Consider the following 22,494-nt stretch of genomic DNA (forward strand, 5'->3'; position numbering starts at 1 on the left):
GGGGGGGGGGGGGAAAGTTTGGAGCATTTGAACATGCACTGGAAACGTGAGTGTGCCGGCTGTGACGAAGATGTCGTAGCCGCGGTTGTAGACACCGCGCCGGGCCATGTCTGCCGAATTGGGGATGATTTGGATTCATTGTTGCATCGATATGGCGGTGTCGATTCCGTAGACGATGGAGGTGGAGAATGATTTCCTCCCAGAATCTCATGCAGTATCCAGAAACATAAGGTCGGGAGAGGGTCCAACAGAATACTCGGCGTACTTGTGGACGAAGTACCCAGGTTGTTTGCGTTTGCACATGATGCATTCGCACACGATGGCGGGCATGTACGAAGAGGCAGAATATTCAGGCGACGGGCAGAAATGTGCTTGAGGCGCACAGGTCTGGACCAAAGTACAAATCGTGAATAAAATCAGGAAAGAAAGTAGAAACAGGCGTAAGATTGAAGTCCCAAGGTGAGTTCGGGCGCTTGTAGACCAATCTGGGCCTCCAGAAACCACTTCGTCGAGCCCTTGCCCTGGAAGAATTTAACAATGTAGTACGCGTACGACCTGGAGGATCCGTCGTTAGCCCCCAGTTGACAACGCGCTTCCATCGATACTATATCTGAAATTTGTTGGAGAATGAATTGGATCTTTTCCTACAGAAGCATCTACGGAGAAAAATGTCATGAAAACAAACGAAAAATGATTGCTCCGAGGATTTTCAGCATGCATTGGGATATTCGTGTTTGGAGATTGAATACGGTACATGTATCGGTTGAGGACTGTGTAAGATGCCGTGGTGCGTGTTTGCCACCGCCTAGTGTGACTGTGAGGCGAATCTAGTCCTTATTTTCTTACAGTCAGCGTAGTCGCAAAGTCTCCGAAGAGGATTGCCAGTTCAACCGTTGCGTTAACAGTGGAGATTATGAGAGGAACTTGGGATAGTTGCCGTCGAACTTGAGGCAGTGCGTGACCATTGAGATTGCTATTTACCAGTCCAGGGACCTCGATGTGCTAAACAACTGTGTCCCCAGACAATGATGACGTAGAAGAACGTCGTATATTCCATACGTCAGGGTGCCGTCTTCCCCCCTCCCGTGATGTATCTGTAAATACTCGAGTGCAAAATCCTCATACGTATGCATTTCATAAGGTCTAGCTTCGTCCGCAAGCCCTTTGTTCTCTGGCCCACTCATTCCGCCCTTCGTGACGATCCATGTGGATTTCATTGTCCCATTACACACTAGTATTCTTGTGACATGCAAGTAGGCACATAAGCCAGATGCATACCATGGATTATGTCAAACATGAGATTGGCAGATGTCGGTTTGGAAGTGTTTTCAGAGAGCAAAAGCAGCCACAGCACCAAGGGCAGCCACCATGAATTCCCTGCCATCTTTCGCTCGTACCGCAGCATTCGAGGTTGCGGTCGAGGCTGCAGATGCCGAAGTGATTACGGCCTCTTTGGTCACCGAAGAGCTGGCAACGGAAGTATCATAGATCAAAGATGATGTTACCAAGCTTGCTGTCGATGCGAAGCTAAGAGTCGTAGTCGTTTCCAACAGACTTGCGGGTGAAGCAATTGAAATCAACGTCGATGCCGGAGAGGGAATGCTTGAATCTGTCAAAATACCCGTCGTTGGTACTGGACCAGTCGAAGTTAGGGTGGCAGTAGACCCAAAACCGGAAAGATAGCTGGGCATGTACGGAGCACTTCCTTGGTACGCTGCACATCCCGGCACGTCTGTTTTTGGAGGCGCTCGTCCACCACCGCAATCGAGTATCGAGCAGATTTCGCCAGTGTCCGGAACATAGTAAAGAATGGAAGCCCCGGAAACTGTGGATGTACAGCCAGCAAGATCGGTCTTAGCAAGGATTGATGAAGCAAGGGAAAGCAGCACCAGGCTGGATGCGGACAAAAGCATGACTGTGGATTGTAATGGAAAGAACGACACAATGGTAAAAATGAAGGCAAGAATGAGGAGCGTAGTCTATCGTGACCTTCCGGAGCTCAAATAGACACGCGTAAGGCGAAGGAATGCGTTGCAAGAAGGATCCGAAGGAGGAAGAGAAGTGATGTAAGAAGAGGTTTCACGGCTCTTTTGTCTGTCAATCCCTCCGTGTCATGGGCTGGCGTCTGGGCAGTTGAAATTTAGATCAACGACACCCCCTTGTTCAGCCTCATCGCGGCACCAGCCGTACAGTTTTTCAGCGGAAGTTGCGGAACTGTCCAGCAGCCGATTTTCAGGGCTCTCAACCGTTGGAGCCGTCCGAAGTGTTTGCGGGCCTTTCGTTCTCAAAGCCTTCGAAGCCTGAGAATCACGCGACAGGGCGAGATAGAGACAAGCGAAGAGCGGGGACAGTCGCGCAAGGTAGGGTCCAAACAGTGTCAGGAAAGGGGTGCCGTCAGACGAGCGATAAATCGGGCGTGATGGAAGATCTGTTGTTTCAAAGTTGAGTGCCAACAGTCAGCAACGGGAAGGGAACCGAGTTTCTAGTCCCGTCAAGGTATGGCTGCACGTTTCAAACCGTGCGCTTGGGCCTTTCGTCTGCTTCGTTTCGGCAGGATCGGCGGAGGCCTCACGTATGTTTTTTGGTGGGCCGTGACGGAGGACAGGCCAGGGGCGGCATTTTCGAGGGCATTGCTGTGGAGTTTTGCCGTTGAAGAGATTGTCTGTACGAGATCAAGCGACGAAGAAGACGAGAGTCAACGGCTTCAGGACTCCGGACTTGGGACAGGAACGGCCAGATCGGGCTCGGGTCACGTGTGTCGGGGCGCTTCGGGGGCTGGCAATCGCTGATTCGCTGGATGCAGACGCGCTGGTCGTGCTCGGATGAGAAAGAAATGTACAAATCGATATAGATCGAGCAAGAGAGCATCGAGTTCCTCTGCGCCAGCCCTGTCCTTGGTCGAGCCTTCATACCTTGCTCGGGCATTGGAAGATTATTTGCACCAATGGCATGAGATACGTGCTGTTCGCCGTGCTCTTATCTGCGGGGTCCGCCGCTGTGGGGTACAGCTTGTTTGAGAAAAGCATGATGTGATCTGCCACCGTCGAGGTCGAAGTTATGGCCTCTGCACCGCCGCTGTCGTCGTCGTTGTCGTAGCCGGAATCCAACTGCTCGATTAGGCACGTATAGGTGTCGTCGCAGCTCAGACGCAAATATGCAGCTTGAGCAGAAGGAGGTGAATTTTTCAGCCCGTGTGTGCCATACTCGAAGCTGACGACGGCAACCCGCAAGCTTGATAAGCTCGTCATATCCCAATTAGGCCACTTAGCACAAAGGAGGCTGGCCAGAGGCGTCAAGTTGAACCATGCTGAGGCAGCTGTCAGACTTCCTGTTCTTCGGGATCATTGATGTGTGCTAACATCGGTTAGGCGCTCATAGCAAACAATCTCCAGGAGGAAAGTCTGTCTCCCACCATTGGGCAGCGTTTACTAACAGCCTTCAGCTTGTCCGTGATGGCAATCATTCTGTTGCCGACCTTATGCAAATCGGCAAGACCATGCTGGGAAGAAGACACGTCTTGCCGTCGGTGGTGAACTCGCTTGCTGAGTTGCAAATTGAAGGCACATTTCCCACCGGGACATATCTCGTCACAGTTCATTATCCAATCAGCAGCGACGATGGAGACCTTGAGAAGGCGCTGTACGGTAGTTTTCTGCCCATACCTTCTCAGGAGAAGTTCCCTATGCCAGACCCCTCCGAATTCGAGCCCGAGAAGCAGCCTGGCGCAATCATCGCCGTCAAGGGCAGAATCAGACTGAACGAAGGCCGCAAGAGGATACAACTTAAGGTCGTCAGCAAGGGCGACAGACCAATTCAAGTTGGATCACACTACCATTTCATTGAGGTGAATCCTCAACTCGAATTCGATCGCGTACGAGCACATGGCTTCCGTTTGGATATTGCCGCTGGCACGTCTGTTCGATTTGAGCCGGGAGACACGAAGACTGTGACTCTGGTACAGATAGCTGGCAACCAAGTCATCAAAGGTGGCAACTCCGTGGCCACCGGTTATATCGAAGACCTTTCCATTGCGGACAGTATCGTTCAGAAGCTTCAGGAAGGCGGATTTGCCCATGTGCCCGAGCCAGCCGGCGACCTGGGTCACATTGATGGCGCCAGTCTAGATAGACAAGCCTATGTGAGCATGTACGGTCCAACAACTGGAGACCTTGTCAGACTCGGTGCTACAGATCTGTGGATTAAGGTGGAGAAGGACTTCACGCAGTACGGTGACGAATGCGCTTTTGGTGGGGGGAAGACCCTTCGTGAAGGCATGGGCCAGGCTGGTGGACGCTCAGATGCCGAATCTTTGGATACAGTCATCACGAATGCATTGATTGTTGACTGGTCAGGCATATACAAAGCTGACATTGGCATCAAGAATGGCTTGATCAAAGGTATCGGCAAGGCAGGCAATCCTGACATTATGCATGGAGTGGACAAAGACTTGATTGTCGGAGTGAATACAGATGTCATTGCTGGCGAAGGAAAGATCGTCACAGCAGGAGGCTTTGACAGCCATATCCACTTCATCTGTCCACAGCAGGCTTATGAAGCAATTGGCTCAGGCATTACCACTATGCTAGGCGGAGGCACGGGTCCTAGCACCGGTACAAACGCCACGACCTGCACGCCTGGAGCTACGCATATCAGACAAATGCTGCAGGCTTGTGACGAGCTGCCTCTCAATTTCGGTATTACAGGTAAAGGCAACGATAGTGAGAAGAAGCCCTTGCGGGAGCAATGTGAAGCGGGCGTCGTTGGTCTCAAGCTCCACGAGGACTGGGGAAGTACGCCTGCGGCTATCGACGCATGTCTTAGCGTGTGCGACGAGTACGATGTGCAGACTCTCATCCACACTGACACGCTGAATGAATCCGGTTTTGTCGAACAGACTATCAAAGCGATCAATGGCCGCGCTATCCACACATACCATACCGAGGGGGCAGGCGGTGGCCACGCCCCTGACATCATCTCTGTGGTCGAGCATCCAAATGTACTACCCAGTTCTACAAACCCGACGAGACCGTATACGCGCAACACTTTGGACGAGCATCTGGACATGCTGATGGTTTGCCATCACTTGTCAAAGAATATCCCGGAAGATGTGGCCTTTGCTGAGTCTCGAATCCGGGCGGAGACCATCGCCGCAGAGGATGTGCTGCATGACTTGGGCGCAATCAGCATGATGTCCTCCGACTCTCAGGCCATGGGCCGCTGCGGCGAAGTCATCCTCCGCACGTGGAATACAGCACATAAGAACAAGGTTCAACGTGGATTCTTAAAAGAAGACGAAGGGACGGGAGCAGATAACTTCAGGGTGAAGCGCTACATCAGCAAGTACACTATCAATCCAGCCATTGCTCAGGGCATGAGCCACCTTATCGGGAGCGTCGAGATAGGCAAACTCGCCGATCTTGTCGTCTGGGAGCCACGAAACTTTGGCGTCAAACCTAAGCTTGTGATCAAGAGTGGCATGATCTCGTACGCGCAGATGGGCGATCCGAACGCTTCGATTCCGACCGTCGAACCAATCATCATGCGTCCCATGTTCGCGCCCATGGTGCCCTCGACAAGCATCACCTGGGTGTCCAAGGCGTCGTTGGACAACGGTTCGGTGAAGTCCTACAATCTACGAAAGCGCGTTGAGGCCGTCAGAAACTGCAGAAAGATCACCAAGAAGGAAATGAAGTACAACGACGTCATGCCGAAGATGGAAGTGGATCCCGAACGATACGTACGTCTTTCTACTTTCCGACAAAGAATTTTCTTTTGCCCATTGGAAGAAGACGCTAACGTTGCGAACAGATCGTCAAAGCGGATGGCATGGTATGCGCGGCGGAACCGGCAGAATCGCTACCGCTTTCTCAAGCCTACTTTGTGTACTGAGGCCGCTGTAGCGTTGACGTGTCTTTTGCCGTTGGGCGGTTATATATAATCCACATGTGATGCGCGCGTGTAAACGAGCCATTTTTCCTACAAATAAGTGTTTCTTTCAGATTGAGTATACACATTGGCGTCGACTATACCACACATGCCTCATTTTTACATCCGAAGAGAGCATTCGATAGTCACCTACAAAGCTTTACAACTCAGAGATGCACATGAAAGAATGCAAAGAGTCGTCATCGTCATCATGCTGTCCTAATTTCAGGCTTTGCAATGCGAACAAGCAAACGCCCAGATCCATGCGGCGCCCAAGCAGAAATAGATCATATCACCATCTCCACTCTTCTTAAGAATTCCCTCACCCTTCCTACGTCGTTGCCATTACTCGATGGATCCCCTTCGCTCTCTACTGCCTGCACCAACTGCTGCAACACACCGTCAACGCTGTCTTCAGGCACGCCAGTGCATAGCGCGATTACCCGCCGATACTTCGCCTCTAGCTCGCTATCACGTGCCCTGAGCTGCTGTAGGTGCTGATTTAGCCGTTGATTGAGGGCACTGTAGGCCGCACACCGCGCCATCAACGTCTGCGGACCGGCACCGGCACCGTCTGTCGGATCGTCGCCGCCAAACTCTTTATCGGCATCACCAAGCTTGATGTCGCCAACCAATTGAGCGTTTTGCTTGCTGCGCTCACGCATCTCGCTGACAGCGCGGCGTAAGTTCTCGATCTTTTGGCGGCGCTCCTCGCGTTGCCGCTTTTTTGCCTGGATACGCTCAATTTCGGCAGAAAGCTGCTTCTGCTGGTTAGAGATCTCACGCACGCTGGCCGTGTGCGCGTCGATGCGGTCTTGAATGATACGCAGCTCTGCTGAGAACTGCGAATGTGCTTCCTGGATTGAAGACGTGAGAGCTGGGTGCGTGGTCAGTATCTTGAACATCTTGTGAGATGAGTACTATATATCTTACAGGGCATGATTTCGCGACTGATTTCATCAATCTTGCTATTGCGAGCTTTTCCAGGACTCTCTACGATGGGCTGACTGCCCAACTGACTTGAAGTGATTTCGCCGTCACCCGTGACGCCGAAATCAATTGGCCGAAGACCTTTGTAATTTGGGATAGTTGGATCGGCCTGTACTTCGAGGAGCTGCTGGATGATACTACGATTACCTATGCGTGAAACGAGATTAAGTGCAGTATTACCAGATATGTCTCGGGCATTGACCATTTCACTCATAAATCGCATGAGTCCGATTGTTTTCGGCATACCGCTTGATGGATCCGCTGCAGCTTGAATGGCAGATGGGTTATTGCGGACGAGAAATTCAAGTAGGGCTTCAAGGTAATACTTAGATGACGCAGCTCGACCTTTGATGCCACAAGCCACGGCAATATGATGCAAAATTGTGCGGCCCTTTGCATCACGGACTTCGATGAGTGGTGCAAGTATTTCGAGCAGTTCCGGAAAGGAGCTGTGATCCAGGTTATTGTTGACTTGCACCGCAGCCATGAGCGGCGTCTCTCCGGCGATATTGCCTCGAAATATGCTTGCACCTCTTGATATTAGCAAACGCATGAGGGGCACTCTTGCCAATGTTGCTGCCCAGTGGAGCGCAGTGTTCGCAGATTGGTCAAGGGGCAAATCCAAGTCAGCGCCCGACAACTGCTTTATGGCTGGGTGATTACTGAAGTCCGTCGTACTGCTATCGGTGAACAGATCCAAAATTAAGGCTTGCTTACTCTCGGACGCTTGATCACCAGGATGCGGCAAAGGAGGGAGCGCCGAAGTTATCTCTCCGTCAGGAATAGGTCCTTGACTAGCTGCTTGTTGATAAATGAAAGACTCACCAGCCTCTGTTGGCGTTCCCTCGCGGGTGACCGTATCCAGTGCACCGTTGCGTTGCGAAAATGATTTCTCGGGACTCATGGGCTTCATACGCTTTCTGGGCGGCTCCTGGCTGTCGGTTTCTCCCGAGTGGATATTTTGTGTCACATACGCTGAGTCTGACATCGCGCCAAAGCTGGGTTCCCGCCCAAGTCCGGGTGCGCTTTGCTGGCTATTTGACCGGAAAGACTCCTGGCTACCTAAAATTGATTGCTGTGAATTTCTCGGTGGCATATGACTGGGTCGGCCATGGGTAGCGCTTCCTGGACGTGGCGCAGGGGAATTGTAGCGAGCAGCTTTGTTCATGGCGGCAAGTGCATTTGAAGCAGTGGACGAAATATTTTGAAAGAACGTGCCGGCGCTCCCGACACTCTGTCGCCCATCAACTGTCTGTGTGTAGAAGCGCTTTCTGTTCGCTGCCATCGCTTGTTCCTTTGTAGGCGTTTCAATGCCCTGGCCTGGTTGACCACTGCCGTCGGAGCTCATGTCATAGTCCAGGAGCGGCCGCAAAAGCTCCTCGACACCATATTGTCTACAGAATTCTCGGCCACGCCGGTAGTTGATCCAAGTCCCTTGGTACTTGCCATAGCCGCCTTGGACCTTCTCGTGTTCGCCGCTCAAAATTTCTTTCTCCAGAACCTTTGTGCGCTTGCCTTTGTCGACACCGGCGACTTTTAATATTTGGGTAGCGTTGAGCCATGAATCAGACCTCCTTCGCATCACGGCAATGCCATTGACCTCCATTTCGTACACTTGCACACCTGAGTAAACAGCCTGCGTTTTCATATGTTAGCGCATTATCATGAATATGGGCGGGCGCAAGGTTGCGCGTACGGTATAGATTTGCGACGGGTCCATAAGAGTTGGCGCAGCATGGCCATTTATCGGCCGGTAGCTGGCCGGGAAGCTTTGCGACGCCTGTTGATAGATGACTGGCTGGCTGTATGACGCGGGTTGCGACGAGAATGATGACGGCCTTCCATCAAAGGAGGACATGGGTGGCCCAGGCTGCGAATGTGAAGGCTGCATGGCGTGCGAGTGTGACGAGAGGGGGAGCGGTTGGGGATTGTGATGGGCGGCTGCAGGCACTTCTATCGTCGTCGACATCTGCTGCGCGATCCCAACGACATGCGATGCGATGCTCTTGAGGGTCTATGCGATAATATTCATGCCAATTATCGGAAGCGTTGGCTTGGACGGCGACAAAGAGCTGATGCAGCGTGCGGAGATTTGGTGTAGGTCGCGAAGCGAAGACGCGGTGCGCGGGTCAAGCCACAGTCTTGTTTCATTCACGCGCTTGACTCCAATCAAACCCAATTGGGTCTAGCTGCGGCTTCACTCCCGATCATTTCTCTTGCTCCTACTTCATCGCGACCTGTTCAAGCTGATCGTTTCTTTCTTTTTGTTCCTTTGGCTTTCCCATTTGCTCGAGGGAGTAGATGTCGTTGGCGGCTGCGAAGTACCGGTTTGTCACGCGACAACAGTACGTGGAGAGTTCAATTCACCTGTTCCGAGCGCTGCTGCGCGAGTGCACCTATCTTCCCGATCCAGCTTCTCAAGTGTACTTCAAGCAGTATATCAAGCACCGATTCAAGAATGCTGCTCGCCGTGGGAACCCTCTGCTCCGTCGTGCCGTCTACGGCGATGAAGCATTTGCGAAAGATGCGAAGGTCAAATTAGAACAAGCGTTGCGAAAAGGCTACAAAGGCCTTTCACAACTCATCCGTGCCAACGAAGGCGAAATCAAGCCGTTGATGCGCATTCTTCGTTACACATATGGACGAGATGGGCCCAGGCGGTACGAGATGCTGCGAACGTTGCTTGTCCCTGATGTGGTGGGAGCACCGCGGACTCAAACAAGGGATATCACTACAGTGCCCGTACCTGATGCTCTAGAACCACCAAAAAGCGTCACAGGTGATACCATTGTATACACTATCTCGGACCGATACTCCAAGCTTAAGGCCATTGTACAAAGTCAACTAGAGAGTGATATTGCTAGCGAGCGCACAAAGTTAAGTAAACGTATCGCCATCCCGGCAACGAATTCATGGGGTCGCCCAATGCCACGCAAGCGGGTCAAAAACATGATCAAGAAACAATACACAAAACTCATTGACGCAATTTTGACGCCTCTACAAGAGCACCAATGGCTCCATCTTCAGGGGCTAGCTACAGGAAAGATCCCATGGGAAGGATGCAAACCACGGAGAAGAGCGCCTGATGGACGCCCACTCGCTCTAACATCCAGCGATCTCGAAAAGCTCGTGCACATCAGTGACGACTTTGGCGAGCACTTTTATTTGGACTCCTTTTCGAATTGCAACCCAGCTGCTTCAAAGAAAGAAAAGATACTTGCCCTCGCAGGTGACGAGCGAAACAGAGGGTACTGGGCCGCGGATGATGCATGGCTCGATGACAAAAATGCCGTGGATAGCGCATTTGAGACAGTGCTCGAGGATGAATTGCGAGTGCAAACTTTGAATAAGAACATTAAAGGCAAGGATCGAGGTCATAGGATTACGCCAAGGTTAATGAGACGCTTATGGATGAGAGTTTTCAAAGAGTGTCCTATGCTAAAGCCAGATAAAGAGGCTGGATCAAATCACTGGAAGGTGTTTTGGGGTGGTCCAGAGTCGAATGTCGACACCATCCCGCATGAGTTGTTTGTGCTAAAGGAACCCAAGGAGAATCAGAACATTCAAGTTGGTTGAAGACATGACCTCCAGAGCGCTTCTGACGTCCACATGTCCATATTCACGGCATATTCTCCGCGATTTGAGAGCAGCCGAGCAAAGCATGGTTCTTAGCAGTCGAATTGGTGACATCGCAATATATATCCTTATTCCCGCTCGTCTTGACCAGAGTTCTTCAGCAGTCTTTTGCTTCAATTTCGCAGTGTGATCAGTTCCTAAATCAACACCTATCACTTGCGTCGTATTCACTTGATTTTTGTGTCTCAAAGAGTTACGCGCAAGGCATATGCGTAGGTGAATCTAGCCACGGGTTCACTTTTCTGCTGAGCAGCTGCTGACAACTAATAACACGTCTCAATTTTCCCACCTGTTTACATCCCAGCTCTGAAAAACTCGGTACAATCTGTCTGCGTAAAATCGCAAACGCAGCGGCTTCATATAGCGGTCAGAAGCTTGAAAATTCGCTAAATTTTTAGGGCACTCACGAGTGAACGTGTCTACGCATTGTTCGACGGAGACGACGCAGTCATGCCTGGTCATACCCATGTTCTTTGGTACTACCTTACAGTAGCTAGACCTTTTTTCCAGATCTTAGAATCTGAAAACACCACGTGTTCTAGAACTTATCAGAATTGGCGCCACTGTATCCCGATAATTTTACTGGACGACTATGACAAGAACACTCTAAAATTTTGCGAAAGGCAGGTCAAGAATCGAAAGATGCAGCGGTGAATGGTATTTCCTTGAAGATTTTTTTGAGATACCCATTCCTATTAAACTCTTGTCATATCTGCAATCACATTGGATGACGCTAAGGAAGAATGGTGTATTAGCTAATGATTGACAGTAGAAATTACAGGACGAGACGCATAGAGTGCTTAGCTCATAAGCAGAGCTCTCAAACTCCTTGATGGTGTACTATATGCACAAAAAATTGAAATCCAATAGCAGATAAAGTAATTGTGCTAACGCAGAGAGGTTGAAGAGAGTGGATAAGCGGCCTTGAAACCGAAATTGGAGTTGAGATGAACGCTGGCAATTATTGACCTTAGAGAATTCAAACATTGGTTGCTGAGGGGTCAAGAAATAACATGCTCAATACACTCCTTCGGAACTTCAGGCATCATTTTGCGCGGTCGACGAAGCTTTTTATTATCATGAACTTTAGGACGAAAGAATAGGGTTGAGAAACGGCCTCGAATAAGGCTTGACTTCAGCCTTACCGCAAAATAGAACTAACTATTCCTAATCCAGCAAACCATCGAGCCCCTCGCCTCCTCCTTTTTTGGGTAATTTCGTGATGAAAAGGACTCAATATCGCTAACGTAGCCTTTGCGCGAGATTCTAGGCTCCTGTAGTATATTCTGAACACTAAAACAAGGTCCAGGTTCCACGAGGAAAACAAAACATGGTGGTTTCGCGGGTGTTGAACCATGTTCGAATCCATGAAGGATGCAGCAGATCCGATTCGATCAGGCAACTCATGGGCAAAGCTCAAAACGTAAATGCAATATCGAGCCATTCACTTAGGTGCATAGAGGCAAATCCTGGTGATTAGTGAATGAAAAACACGAAGTTCCCGAGGCCGTGCAGCTTGGTACGTAAAACAGGAATGGCCGTTTGCAAAGTGCCGAGGCATTGACGTATTGGTTCATAAAGGTAGCTCATCTTCGCCTTCACGTTTCTCCGCACTTGACCACCCATTCTCTTTGATATCTCGAATCTTACTTCGATCAATCATAAAGATAATTCGAAATGACTGAACGACTAAGACAATTTGCAGAGCAGCTCGTTGGCAGCAAGAGCCCAATGGATCAAATGTATGCTACCCCACACTCTGTCAGACGGTAGTCTAGGATCTATCTCTTCTAACAATGCAATAGAACATCCAAAAACCCAGACGATGTCGTTATCACGCTTGCCATCCGCACGCCATTATGCAAAGGCGGAAAGGGCGGTTTCAAAGATACCCCGCTCGATGCCATAGTCTACAAGCTACTGAAAGAGGTGGTGCAACGGATGAACATGGACCCTGCGCTGATCGAAGATGTTTGCTTGGGCAATGTGAGATTGAACCTAAAGAGTTGGATTGGAGAAGGAGATTAACTGTATTCAGGTCAATGACGCCAAAGCGGCGTACTATATTCGAGCTGCGTCTCTTGCTGCTGGCATTCCCAACACCGCCGGTGCATCCTCAGTAAATCGTTTCTGCTCATCTGGCCTGAAGGCAGTGCAGGATATTGCAAACCAGATCACTCTGGGTAGCATTGATTGTGGTCTGGCACTTGGCGCAGAATCGATGACCTTCGGTGGCGACCGCCTCAATCGGCCATTCGCCGAGGAGATTCTGCAGAACCAGGATGCTGCGGACTGCATGCAACCTATGGGTCAAACATCTGAGAACGTTGGCAGCGACTTTAACATCACTAGAGAAATGCAGGACAGATACGCTTACGAGTCCTACAGGAGAGCAGAGATTGCCCAAAAGGAAGGTTGGTTCGATGATGAGATTGTCCCCATCACCACTGAGATCAAGGACCCGAAGACTGGTGAGATGAAGACGGTCACTCTGACCAAGGATGAGGGTCCAAGATGGGGTACTACCTACGAGGCGCTTTCGAAGATTCGTCCTGCTTTCCCACAGTTCGGTAACAGATCGACTGGTGGCAATTCGTCGCAGGTGACCGACGGTGCCGCAGCCGTCCTGCTTATGCGAAGATCCATGGCTGAGCGTCTCGGCCAACCAATCATGGCTAAGTTCGTCAATGCCACCGTTGCTGGTCTGGCTCCGCGCATCATGGGAATCGGACCTTCAATCGCTATTCCAAAGTTACTCAAGAAGCTCCAGATCACCCTGGACGACGTCGATGTCATTGAGTTGAACGAGGCTTTTGCGTCTATGGCCGTGTACTGCCTGAACAAACTCAACATTGATCACACAAAGATGAACATTCGTGGTGGTGCCATTGCGCTGGGTCATCCTCTAGGAGCTACCGGCGCACGACAGATCGTTACTGGCTTGAGCGAGTGCAGAAGGCAGAAGAAGAAGATCCTCCTGACTTCAATGTGCATCGGAACCGTAAGTTATGTCGTGCATCAGCGTCGAACTTCCTACTAATCCATACGCAGGGACAAGGCATGGCGGGCCTGTTCGTGAACGAGCAGCTATAGCTTGATTATTGAACACATGTGTACGATGTAGTTTCTCAGTAGATAAAAAATTTAACAACGAGTAACTTTACGCCTCTCTGAAACAGTATGCTGCAGTATAATCCGATCTAGTCCCACTTTGCGTGAAATTAATCGGTCCTAATCACCAAGGACGATCAAGAGGATATATGTTCAAAGCCAGCACTTTATATACCTAGTCAGGAGGGACCTGCATTGCATAAAGAGGTAGATTCCACTACTTCTTCGTAAGACGAACCTAGTCGAACATTAGCAGGGGTTGCAAATCCTACAACTGCATCCACCTTTTTCTTCACAGCCGTACATTGTAAAGAAGCGAGACCACTTTCGTCTCTCCCTGCGATAGATGTCTGCTTATTTTCTTGGACCGAACCCTTTCATCAACTCACAAAAATACTCGATCGAATAGAACAGGTAAGGCACTGAAATACTAAGTGAGGTAAGATCTTATGTGTTGCCTAATTGAAAAGATCTGACATAAGCTTAGCAAGGATGTGTCAGATCGGAGTACTACGTAGTTATTGCACAAATATATGTTTGAAAGAGACCTCGCGTAAAGGATTAGAATCAGATGTTAGCCCTTCAGGGTGTGAATGATTTTGACAATGGAAATCAGCAACATTGCACTGGAGCTTGGACCTTCATGTCGGGTTTATACTCCTCATGATGGAGACGTCTTTGATCGTCTTATATCACGATGGTCATCAATGAACATATCTCTTCCACATGCCATCGCCACGCCTGCAATTGCAGAAGATATCACCAAAGTCATCAAGTATGCCGCCAAACATAATCTCAAGGTCGTGCCGGTCGCTGGGGCTCACGGATCCTTTCTTCCTATTTCATCAAGAACTATATATCTTTCCATGTCAGAGTTCAAGGACGTCCATCTCGACGAAGAGCGAGGAGAGGTGACCGTATCTGGAGGCTGTGTGGCCGGCGACGTGCTAAAGTCGCTTTCAGCTCAGGGCTGGTACACCTGCTTTCCGAATTCAAACGCTGTTGGCATGATCGGCTCCTTGATCGGTGGCCTAAATCATCCACTAGTCGGGCTTCACGGACTGGGTGTGGACTGCATCAAGTCGATCGACATCGTTCCCTTCAGCATGGACGACGGATCCGAGCTTAGGGAGATTTCACTTTCTGAAAGCTCGACGGAGAGCTCTCGTGCACGGCTTTTCAACACTCTCTGCGGTGCGGGACATGGCTTGGGTGTTATCACGAGTATGAAGCTGAAGGCATGGAAAATTCGTGATCTAAATCTAACAGGTGAATGTCTATCATCATGGAATGCTCATGGAATTATCGCAACGCTTACTCCAAACAGACGGTCAAATATGGTCACGCACTATTATGTTCCCTCTTGATGCTGTTGCACTCGCCGCTCAGACTTATCTGTCTCTTCAACCACCACCTCCTCAATTGAGCATGGCACTATTTTTCGTGCGCGCGCCGCCAACAGCGCCGCAGCCTCGCATACCAATTCTCCTACTTTCGCTCATTTACTTTGGACCATCGAAAGACGCTGAAGAGATTTGTAGACATACCTTAAACGAGGAAGTCATGAAACGCTCGATCAATATTGTTGAAGTGCCGAAGGAGTTTGCAACATTCAATAGCGCAAGTGAAGCTCTGAACAAACATGGTGATGTCAAAGAGTTCTACAGTGCAATACTCGAAGAGGTAGATGAAGCAGGTATCAAACAAGCATATGAGAAATGGCGCTGTTTCACAGATGACAACCTCGCAAGTCGCGCGAACAGCATTGCCTTTGTCACAAGTATATCTCAGAAGGGGCTCTCCTCAGCCGGTGATTTTCATTTTGGTCGAGGCCGAAGCCACTTCGTGCAAGCGTTGGCATGGTACAAAGACCCGGACGAGAAAAGCGAAGCAGACGAGTTTGGGATCAGAGTGATCGAGGCCATGAGGGCGAAGGACAGAGCTGAAGGCAGATCGAGCTGGGGTTATGTGAACAACGCACGAGCTGGTCAGGACATGCGCGACATATATAATGATGAACAGATTCGCGAAATTAGACGCGTCAAAGAGATATGGGATCGAAGTAATGTCGGATGGAGTCCGGTGGTCGACGGCTGGGAATACTGAATCGCGGGTCGGGCCAATGTCATCTTGACTCTAATCTGGGCTTTGCATTATAGGCTTGTACCTTTGAATTTTCGATAGTTCTGCCGCACCTCTGAGTCCCCAGAAACGCAGACGTAGTCCGTCCCGAATTTAAGCGAATGCAGGGCGACGGTCCAGACTCGCCATCGCCATCAGCGATGCCGATGTGAAGGACTTTTCCGATTAGCTTGCAATCGCCGATAGAGACGCCCATGTTACACAGATATGACAGCATTGGTGCTGATCACCACTCGTTTCTCCTCCCCGTCTGTTGCTTTCCCCACAAGCAAAGCTCTGCTGATCATGACGCAGCGCCTAGGCTTTTGTCGCCGTGAATGCTGCTCCCGTGCATCTGCCGTCTACGCAAATTCTAAAGTAGCTCTTGATTTCGAAGGGCAGTGAGAATTCGGGCTCGTGCCGATCGTAGCCCAACAGAATCGTCTCGTCGCAAAGTGTAGCATGATGTTGCTATATTAGTCTCTGAAAACTCTCCGCTTCTTAATGCTTTTTTAGCAACGAGGTACGACGGCTAAGAAACTTGTTGCACCCACGATGGCGTCTTCACTCTCGGTCCCGAGCTCCACGTCGCCAGGTTTGACGCCTAACTCGCGGAGTGAAGCGGAGATCGCTCTCGCCTACAACGCCTTCCACCAGACGTCTTCGGCGGGCAAACCTCAAGCTACTACGCCAACGGCGGAAGACCTTCCGATGCGGCCTGCACTCAAAACTCGCACTTCGAGCAACTACCAGGCTGCCGCAGCGCTCGCACACGTGTCCTTTGAGCCGCCGTATCCCACGGATGAAACCGCTCAAGCCGTACGGGGAACTCTGTCACGTGGCACCACACAAGTGGTGTTGGACAAGATGGCAACCGAGGATCCGGGCGAAACGCTGTTGAGCAAGCGGCAGAGCAGAGAGGGTGCGAGAAGGACAAGTGAGGTCGCCGCTGACGGGGGCAGCATCGCCAGGCCTGGTCTGAACACGAGACAGAGCTATAATGAGCAGGATCTGAAGAGAATGATGACGGAGAAGCTAATGCAGGACGATGATTCAAAATCGCCTGATGCAGCAGGCTATGAAAGCATTAGGTGAAGATGCAGGTTGGAGCAATCACCAATCTCGCTGTGAAAAAGAACGACACACGGGCTTGATACGAGGTACGACTGCTTCTACTAGCAAGAACGCACACTTTCATTTGGACGTTGTCTCAAGTCAAGGCATATGTAAACGATCGATAATTTGGATTTCTACAAATGCAAGCCTACTCCCGTATGAGGATCTCAACATAGCTATGTATCCCAGCTTTGCCTACTTGTTAGTGTGTAACGTAATCTGACGTAATAAAGAAAGTGATGTTGATACTCGCTGTTCAGCCGATTGTTTCGTCCCCTTGCAGCTACTCTCGACAGTCATCACCATCTATGGTGGCAAGTCCACTGCGATTCTTAGCTCTTTCATCCACCAATCCATTGGCGTACCCGTGCTGGATTTTGATCGAGTGAATCGAAGGACAGGCTGATTTTTTTTCAACTGTCGTGTCACCAGCTAATGGGCGCTGTATCGCCGAGACTTTTAGAGAGCGTACACATCATGTGCACATATCAAGTTGATGAATCGTCCGTACATCTCGTGGATACATCAGGTCCTGTCCAGCCGCGCGCACGCTTGCTGTTAGCACAAAGGATTCTGACTTTGAATTTTATTCCTTGAAGGTACCAGGCTTCGATCAACACTTGTAGCTTTGAACATTCTTGATTGCATCTTTCCAAGCATCAAGCGGCATGTCTTTACTACAAGTGCAGCCTCCTGTTTGACAAGAGATTTGTGGGGAGTTTATTTTAATCATACCAGTCCATATCGCTTAATTGTAATCTGCGTCCACGTTGCACACGTGCACTGTTTCCGGCTTTATCGAGTCGCGGGACGTTATACGGGTTCTGCGGTTGCTTCTCTATGCCTAGATTCCAGATTTCAGCAAAAGCACTATCCTGTCTTTGATTTCGCTTTGACTGTCGTTCTTGTGCTCTTACACACGCTCGTCTTGCTCAACATAAAAAATGTCTTGCACACGAGTGAATGCTTGAACCGGTTTTCGTGGAAGGAATGCTCTTTCTTATCTTTTCTTTTGAGCTCAATATCATTGTACAAGATAGGGTCTGTTTAGGCAACGTTCAAATGGTGGCAAAGGAAAAGCGTTCTAATTACCATCTGTGTCGGCTTCGGAGTTCAAGTCGTAGTTGAGAACAAGATTTTTAATGCGTTGCTTCTCTTCACTTTCGGCTTGTTGCTGTGTCTTCATGGCAATTGCGAATGTCGAGTCCGCAGGTAAGTCGATCGATCTGGTCTGCTGTCGGGTGCCTTTTTTGCTGAGTAGGCTGAATTTCATTGTTGCAGGGGTGTCTGTGCTTGTGTGATCGCCACCCTCCGCGGTTCCGCTGTCAGCCTTACGTCGCATCGGAAGAGGTATATCGAACATAGGTTTTCGCTCAAATTTACGTGACTCAACGCTTTCTGCCATGAGTTTTGCAAGCTCACGGTCGAATTCTGCATCGGCCTCAGGGTCACGCTCATCTTCTGGGCGAGTGACGACAATGTGCTCTTCCTCCGACTCATCCTCTGTTGCATCGTCTGGACTCTCGTCGCCATTTCCGGATTCGTCAACCTCCTCGCCGGAAGACTTTTCATCGACGTCCTTGCGCAGGGATGGCTCTTCGTTCTCGTCGTCTGAAGCGGATTCTTCCTCAGCTTCTTCCTCAGCCCTATCTGCAGAAGCATTCTGATAGTTTTGCTTTACAAGCTCAGCAAAAGCCTGGCCGGCTTCGTCAAGCTCAGTAAGAAGCTTCCATTGAGGACGCAGTTTGAAGAAAGTATCCTGAATCAGAAAGTCGATGTCCATTGGCAGAACGTCTTTCGTCGCGACGTAGTACTGGAAGAAGGTGAGAAAAAAGTCAAGCTTTTTCTTTGCCGGGCCCCTATCAAACACCCCGTCAAGCTCGCCGAGGACATCTAATAGCGTACAGGCGAGGCGTATGCGGAAGAAGTCGTCAGGGAGGTCGAGTGGATTTATGACCCCTGGTTTTGGTACACCACCTTCGTGCCCGTACGTGATGATTTTGAACAAGGTATCAAAAATGAGGCGCGAGTCGACAACCTTTTCGCAATACAGCTCGCCGAGGTAGCGCACTTCGGCAATGCGCTTTTGGTTGAACTTGAAATCATTGATCTCAAGTCCGAACGTGATATGTTCAATTAGTGTATCAATGACAGAGATGACGAAGTCGAGATGATGTTTGCGCAGGGCACCGAGCACAGTCGCGAGAAGTTCGATGTTGACCCACTTGACCTTCCCGGGTTTTGTGAAAACTTTAAATAGTACGGTAATAACCTGGTCAGATTTATGTCAGCATACATTGCGCACGTGCGAAAGAGGAAGAAAGCACCTCCTCATCTTCCCAGTGCAATTTTCTAATGAGTTTTGTGATCTTGTCCACATTGCTACGTTTCAAGTCCAGGTACACAAGCTTGCGGATGAACATATCGACCGGAGACCGCTCCTTCTGCTCGATAGCGCCACGCTCTGGTGGATTGACGTAGTACATCGCATTTTCGATAAGCATTCGCTCCTGCTGACCCAAATGCTGAGCGGACTTCTTGCGGTTTAGTGTCTCGAGGAAAGAAGCCATGCGTGGCGACGTCTCTGGGTTGCGCAAGAGATAGCGCCCACAATTTTCCATCAAGCTTGCCATGATCTCAATGTTCATGCGTGAAAAGTCGTCCAGCGCAACCTTCAGACAGTGGAAGATGACATGTTCTGGAACGACACCGAATTTTGTAAGCTCGGCAAGGTAGCGGACGTTCTGCATGCGAACCTGGCCAAGGAAATCCTTGCTCTTTCGTCTCTGCAGGCTCCTAAATTCCTCATCAAGATAGCTGACCAGTGCTTGTGAAACGTCAGGCATGTATTTGGCTAAAGTAGCTACAAGGCGAGAGTAGAACGGTAATAAATCAGTACGTCCTTTTGGGATTTCCTCGACGCATTTGATCAGGCGGTTTCGGGAAGCTTTGGAGTTCAGAAAGCAGAAGTCTATGGCGGCCTGGTCAACGCCATCTTTACTCGTGATTTCGGGCAGACGAGCAAGTAGGGCGTCGACCTGTGCACCAACAGACTTGTTGGCAATAGTCATGGATGCGTCGTCATTATCACCAGTTTTGTTCTCGGAACTTTCCGGTCCAATATCTGGCTTCTTGCCAACAGGCTCTTCTGTCTCCTTGCTCTTTTTCTTGTCCTCAAGCAAAATGCCCGGCACGCGATCCTTGAGATCGACTAGACTTTCGTAGAAGCGTCGTTCGTCTTCATCTTCCCAAATTCCCGCACCTTCGCCCTGACCGCGCAGATATTCGCCAGTTTTGACAAGCCCAATGCTCCCGTCGCTAGCTCCTGGAGCGGTCTCTTTCTCCTTGAGGTCTGGCATCTCTGCGCCGAGGGCATCAGCAAGTACCTGAGCGCTTGCGACGAGCTTCTCCTGGGCCTTGACTTGCTTTTCATAGTTCGCCTGTCTGTCCTCGAAGACCTCTCCGGAGCGTACATAGGCTTCGGCATTGCGCTTCCCCTGAGAGACAATGTTCTTCTGATCGCGGATGACATGGTTCTTGACATCCTCAAAATACTTCAGGAGGATATTGTGAAAGCGCTGTCGTATCTCAGGCTTGACAAGCGGTGGGTCTTCGGTGTGTGCATCGTCGTTTTCTTCGACACTTGCCTCGTCGTCCGCATCTTTGGAAGCACCATTCTCGGCATTCGCCTTCCGACCTTCCGATGCCTTAACACCCAAGACGTCCCATGAAAACGTCTTGACAAAAGTGACGACAAGCGGAAGGTTCACGTGTTCGCGATCGTGACCCAGCAAATCTTTGAGCACTTCGAGCGGGAACGGCTCGGCATCGGCATCTCCTCGCGCGCTGGCTTTTGCTTTCGCCGATGGCTCGGGAACCTTTGCACCCTCTCTGGCCTTGCCGGCCTCTTCTGGTCGTACAACATCCTCGAGGCTGCGCAGCACTCCAACGAGCCACAGCTCGGTAGCAACACGGAGCAAAATTCGCTGCCTGGCGACCCTTTCCTTCTCTTCTCTCTCACGTACGTCTTGCGTCAATGCCTTCAGCTGACTCTTATCTGGCGTGCTCAAGCCCCGGCCGATCATCCAACCTAGATAGCCCGTAAACTCCGCAGGTCCGAAGCGTTGATGCAACGCACTGACAACCTCCACACCGACACTAATATCCCCTGGAGACTTGAGTTTGCACAGGCCCTCGTAGCAAGCAGAAATAATTTCGGAAAGGTACTTCTGCAGCGAGAGCGAGCGCACCTCGAGGAGGAACGCATTAAGCGATTGTGGGTTGATGGACGTGCGTAGGCGCCGAATGAAGGCTGTGTTCTTCTTCAGGTTTGAATCCAAGGAATTCTGCACCGGAAATACATCTGTTGCACTGGTTAGCAACATGTCCGATTGCAACGTGTGATACTGATATACCTGTGTCTCCGCCCCACGCCCTCTCATTCTGCTCGCGCAGTTCGCCTGCGTGCAGTGTCAGCTAGATCACATATTGGCATCATATTTTGGTAGACACCCACGTTTTCTCTCCCGCTCCATGGCGGAAGACGGAAGTAAAGGAAAATATAGAGCGGTGGCTATGGGTCTGGCATTTCAGAGATTAAGTTGTGTGGTGAGACCGCTGCGGGAGCTCGCATGTCTCGGCTTGTGATCAGTTGCGCAATGGCTGAATGGGCAATTTCTTGCCTCTCCGTCGCAGTGACTTGCGGAGTCGTAATTGAGCTTTTGCGCGCTGACGTGCAGTTTACGGTTTCGCAGTTTTCACCTTTGGTAGTTGATATTGAGGCACCGGAAGTCGATGCTGATTGGTCGAAATTTGGCAAGCGTTGTTCCACTGAACTCGCCATTAACATCTACAAGTACCGCTGTCTCGGTGCAACGGGCCACAATTAACTCTGAAATTCTCGCAAACACCTGTTTCCTAGCTACATTGAACTTTTGCTGCTTCATGCATATCTTTCAGCAATTCTCCTTTACAGACACTAATTTCTGACAAGCTCAATTGTAATGACGTGCGTACCGATTCACACGATGGCGCTACCCATTCCCGCTTTCGAAGCCAACCCCTGCACTGTGGCTACAAAGATCATCCATTCAATACCTAAAATCATGTACCATGCACCATAGTTAGGAGCTTTCTCAGCATAAAGTTTTAAAGGCGTCGTGCCTATAGAAGAGTGTGATGGCATGGGCGCGCAGAATTAGGGGAGGGAGCGATAGAACATCTGACCCATACAGCACTCTTTAGATAAGCATATCAACCAAATTAGCCTGGGTCCATTTTGCTAATACATACGTAACATCGCATTGATTCGGCAGCTCGGGCAGAGTGTGGCGCGGCTCTTGGAGCCTTCTACAGAGTAATTTGTAGAAGCGTCATCTGAAACGGCGCAAGTCGACCCAACCACCCTCTCAGAGTAAGCGTCCGATCCATCAGCTGATTAGATCTTTGCCAAGAGCAAACTTTGGACCGTTGCGTCCATCAAAGGGCTTCTCCACACAACAGGACATCTCCGAGATCAACATTCAGGTCTTACTTCCTCGTCATCTCTTATGAGCACCACGAGCGGCTGAAGCGTCGAGGTCTGGATTGACAAAG

At 50.2% G+C, this 22,494-nt stretch overlaps 9 protein-coding genes across 11 annotated transcripts; 5 read left to right on the forward strand and 4 right to left on the reverse strand.

The window, feature by feature from the left end:
- Positions 1–930: 930 nt before the first annotated feature.
- PV09_00648 (uncharacterized protein) lies at positions 931–2,751 on the reverse strand. The gene has a single exon (XM_016353417.1). It carries the CDS (start codon positions 1,911–1,913, stop codon positions 1,329–1,331), a length of 585 nt encoding a protein of 194 aa, XP_016218570.1. The 5' UTR covers positions 1,914–2,751; the 3' UTR covers positions 931–1,328.
- Positions 2,752–2,906: 155 nt separating this feature from the next.
- PV09_00649 (uncharacterized protein) lies at positions 2,907–3,463 on the reverse strand (the record flags this gene model as incomplete). The annotated part of the gene is made up of 2 exons (XM_016353418.1): positions 2,907–3,307; positions 3,430–3,463. The coding sequence occupies 2 exons, from the start codon at positions 3,461–3,463 to the stop codon at positions 2,907–2,909; spliced, it is 435 nt and encodes a 144-aa protein (XP_016218571.1).
- On the forward strand, positions 3,019–6,203 carry PV09_00650 (urease). Its single transcript, XM_016353419.1, has 4 exons — positions 3,019–3,175; positions 3,232–3,318; positions 3,369–5,737; positions 5,809–6,203. Exons 3-4 carry the CDS (start codon positions 3,479–3,481, stop codon positions 5,887–5,889), a joined length of 2,340 nt encoding a protein of 779 aa, XP_016218572.1. The 5' UTR covers positions 3,019–3,175; positions 3,232–3,318; positions 3,369–3,478; the 3' UTR covers positions 5,890–6,203.
- On the reverse strand, positions 5,941–9,011 carry PV09_00651 (uncharacterized protein). The gene is made up of 3 exons (XM_016353420.1): positions 8,612–9,011; positions 6,859–8,551; positions 5,941–6,802 (listed from the first exon to the last, which is right to left on the reverse strand). Exons 1-3 carry the CDS (start codon positions 8,882–8,884, stop codon positions 6,213–6,215), a joined length of 2,556 nt encoding a protein of 851 aa, XP_016218573.1. The 5' UTR covers positions 8,885–9,011; the 3' UTR covers positions 5,941–6,212.
- Positions 9,012–9,154: 143 nt separating this feature from the next.
- Positions 9,155–10,632, forward strand: PV09_00652 (uncharacterized protein). The gene has a single exon (XM_016353421.1). The coding sequence runs from the start codon at positions 9,217–9,219 to the stop codon at positions 10,489–10,491; it is 1,275 nt and encodes a 424-aa protein (XP_016218574.1). The 5' UTR covers positions 9,155–9,216; the 3' UTR covers positions 10,492–10,632.
- Positions 10,633–11,908: 1,276 nt separating this feature from the next.
- Positions 11,909–13,729, forward strand: PV09_00653 (the record flags this gene model as incomplete). 2 transcript variants are annotated; one of them, XM_016353423.1, is made up of 5 exons in its annotated part: positions 11,909–12,132; positions 12,257–12,293; positions 12,357–12,537; positions 12,590–13,552; positions 13,603–13,644. In XM_016353423.1, exons 2-5 carry the CDS (start codon positions 12,283–12,285, stop codon positions 13,642–13,644), a joined length of 1,197 nt encoding a protein of 398 aa, XP_016218576.1. In that variant the 5' UTR covers positions 11,909–12,132; positions 12,257–12,282. The 2 variants fall into 2 exon arrangements, with proteins under 2 accessions (XP_016218576.1, XP_016218575.1); XM_016353422.1 differs by having other exon boundaries at positions 11,909–12,293; positions 13,603–13,729.
- A 538-nt stretch (positions 13,730–14,267) lies between these two features.
- On the forward strand, positions 14,268–15,768 carry PV09_00654 (uncharacterized protein; the record flags this gene model as incomplete). The annotated part of the gene is made up of 2 exons (XM_016353424.1): positions 14,268–14,931; positions 14,990–15,768. The coding sequence occupies 2 exons, from the start codon at positions 14,268–14,270 to the stop codon at positions 15,766–15,768; spliced, it is 1,443 nt and encodes a 480-aa protein (XP_016218577.1).
- Positions 15,769–16,123: 355 nt separating this feature from the next.
- Positions 16,124–17,529, forward strand: PV09_00655 (uncharacterized protein). Its single transcript, XM_016353425.1, has one exon. The coding sequence runs from the start codon at positions 16,339–16,341 to the stop codon at positions 16,876–16,878; it is 540 nt and encodes a 179-aa protein (XP_016218578.1). The 5' UTR covers positions 16,124–16,338; the 3' UTR covers positions 16,879–17,529.
- On the reverse strand, positions 16,993–21,659 carry PV09_00656. Of its 2 annotated transcripts, XM_016353427.1 has the most exons (6): positions 21,416–21,659; positions 21,315–21,359; positions 19,227–21,262; positions 17,992–19,171; positions 17,635–17,743; positions 16,993–17,431 (listed from the first exon to the last, which is right to left on the reverse strand). In XM_016353427.1, exons 1-6 carry the CDS (start codon positions 21,432–21,434, stop codon positions 17,425–17,427), a joined length of 3,396 nt encoding a protein of 1,131 aa, XP_016218580.1. In that variant the 5' UTR covers positions 21,435–21,659; the 3' UTR covers positions 16,993–17,424. The 2 variants fall into 2 exon arrangements, with proteins under 2 accessions (XP_016218580.1, XP_016218579.1); XM_016353426.1 differs by having other exon boundaries at positions 16,993–17,743.
- Between the last annotated feature and the right edge of the window lie 835 nt (positions 21,660–22,494).

This window comes from Verruconis gallopava (genome assembly GCF_000836295.1).
Source record: "Verruconis gallopava strain CBS 43764 unplaced genomic scaffold supercont1.2, whole genome shotgun sequence".
NCBI lineage: Eukaryota > Fungi > Ascomycota > Dothideomycetes > Venturiales > Sympoventuriaceae > Verruconis > Verruconis gallopava.

Coding starts and splice junctions, on each gene's coding strand:
- PV09_00648 (XM_016353417.1), bottom strand. CDS start 1,913: ATGCTTTTGTCCGCATCCAGCCTGGTGCTGCTTTCCCTTGCTTCATCA.
- PV09_00650 (XM_016353419.1), top strand. CDS start 3,479: ATGCAAATCGGCAAGACCATGCTGGGAAGAAGACACGTCTTGCCGTCG. Junction 5,738..5,808: donor AAGTGGATCCCGAACGATAC/GTACGTCTTTCT, acceptor CGTTGCGAACAG/ATCGTCAAAGCGGATGGCAT.
- PV09_00651 (XM_016353420.1), bottom strand. CDS start 8,884: ATGTCGACGACGATAGAAGTGCCTGCAGCCGCCCATCACAATCCCCAA. Junction 8,552..8,611: donor ACCCGTCGCAAATCTATACC/GTACGCGCAACC, acceptor ATGAAAACGCAG/GCTGTTTACTCAGGTGTGCA. Junction 6,803..6,858: donor CAGTCGCGAAATCATGCCCT/GTAAGATATATA, acceptor CCACGCACCCAG/CTCTCACGTCTTCAATCCAG.
- PV09_00652 (XM_016353421.1), top strand. CDS start 9,217: ATGTCGTTGGCGGCTGCGAAGTACCGGTTTGTCACGCGACAACAGTAC.
- PV09_00655 (XM_016353425.1), top strand. CDS start 16,339: ATGGCGTCTTCACTCTCGGTCCCGAGCTCCACGTCGCCAGGTTTGACG.
- PV09_00656 (XM_016353426.1), bottom strand. Junction 21,263..21,314: donor GGCGTGGGGCGGAGACACAG/GTATATCAGTAT, acceptor CCAGTGCAACAG/ATGTATTTCCGGTGCAGAAT. Junction 19,172..19,226: donor TGCACTGGGAAGATGAGGAG/GTGCTTTCTTCC, acceptor AAATCTGACCAG/GTTATTACCGTACTATTTAA.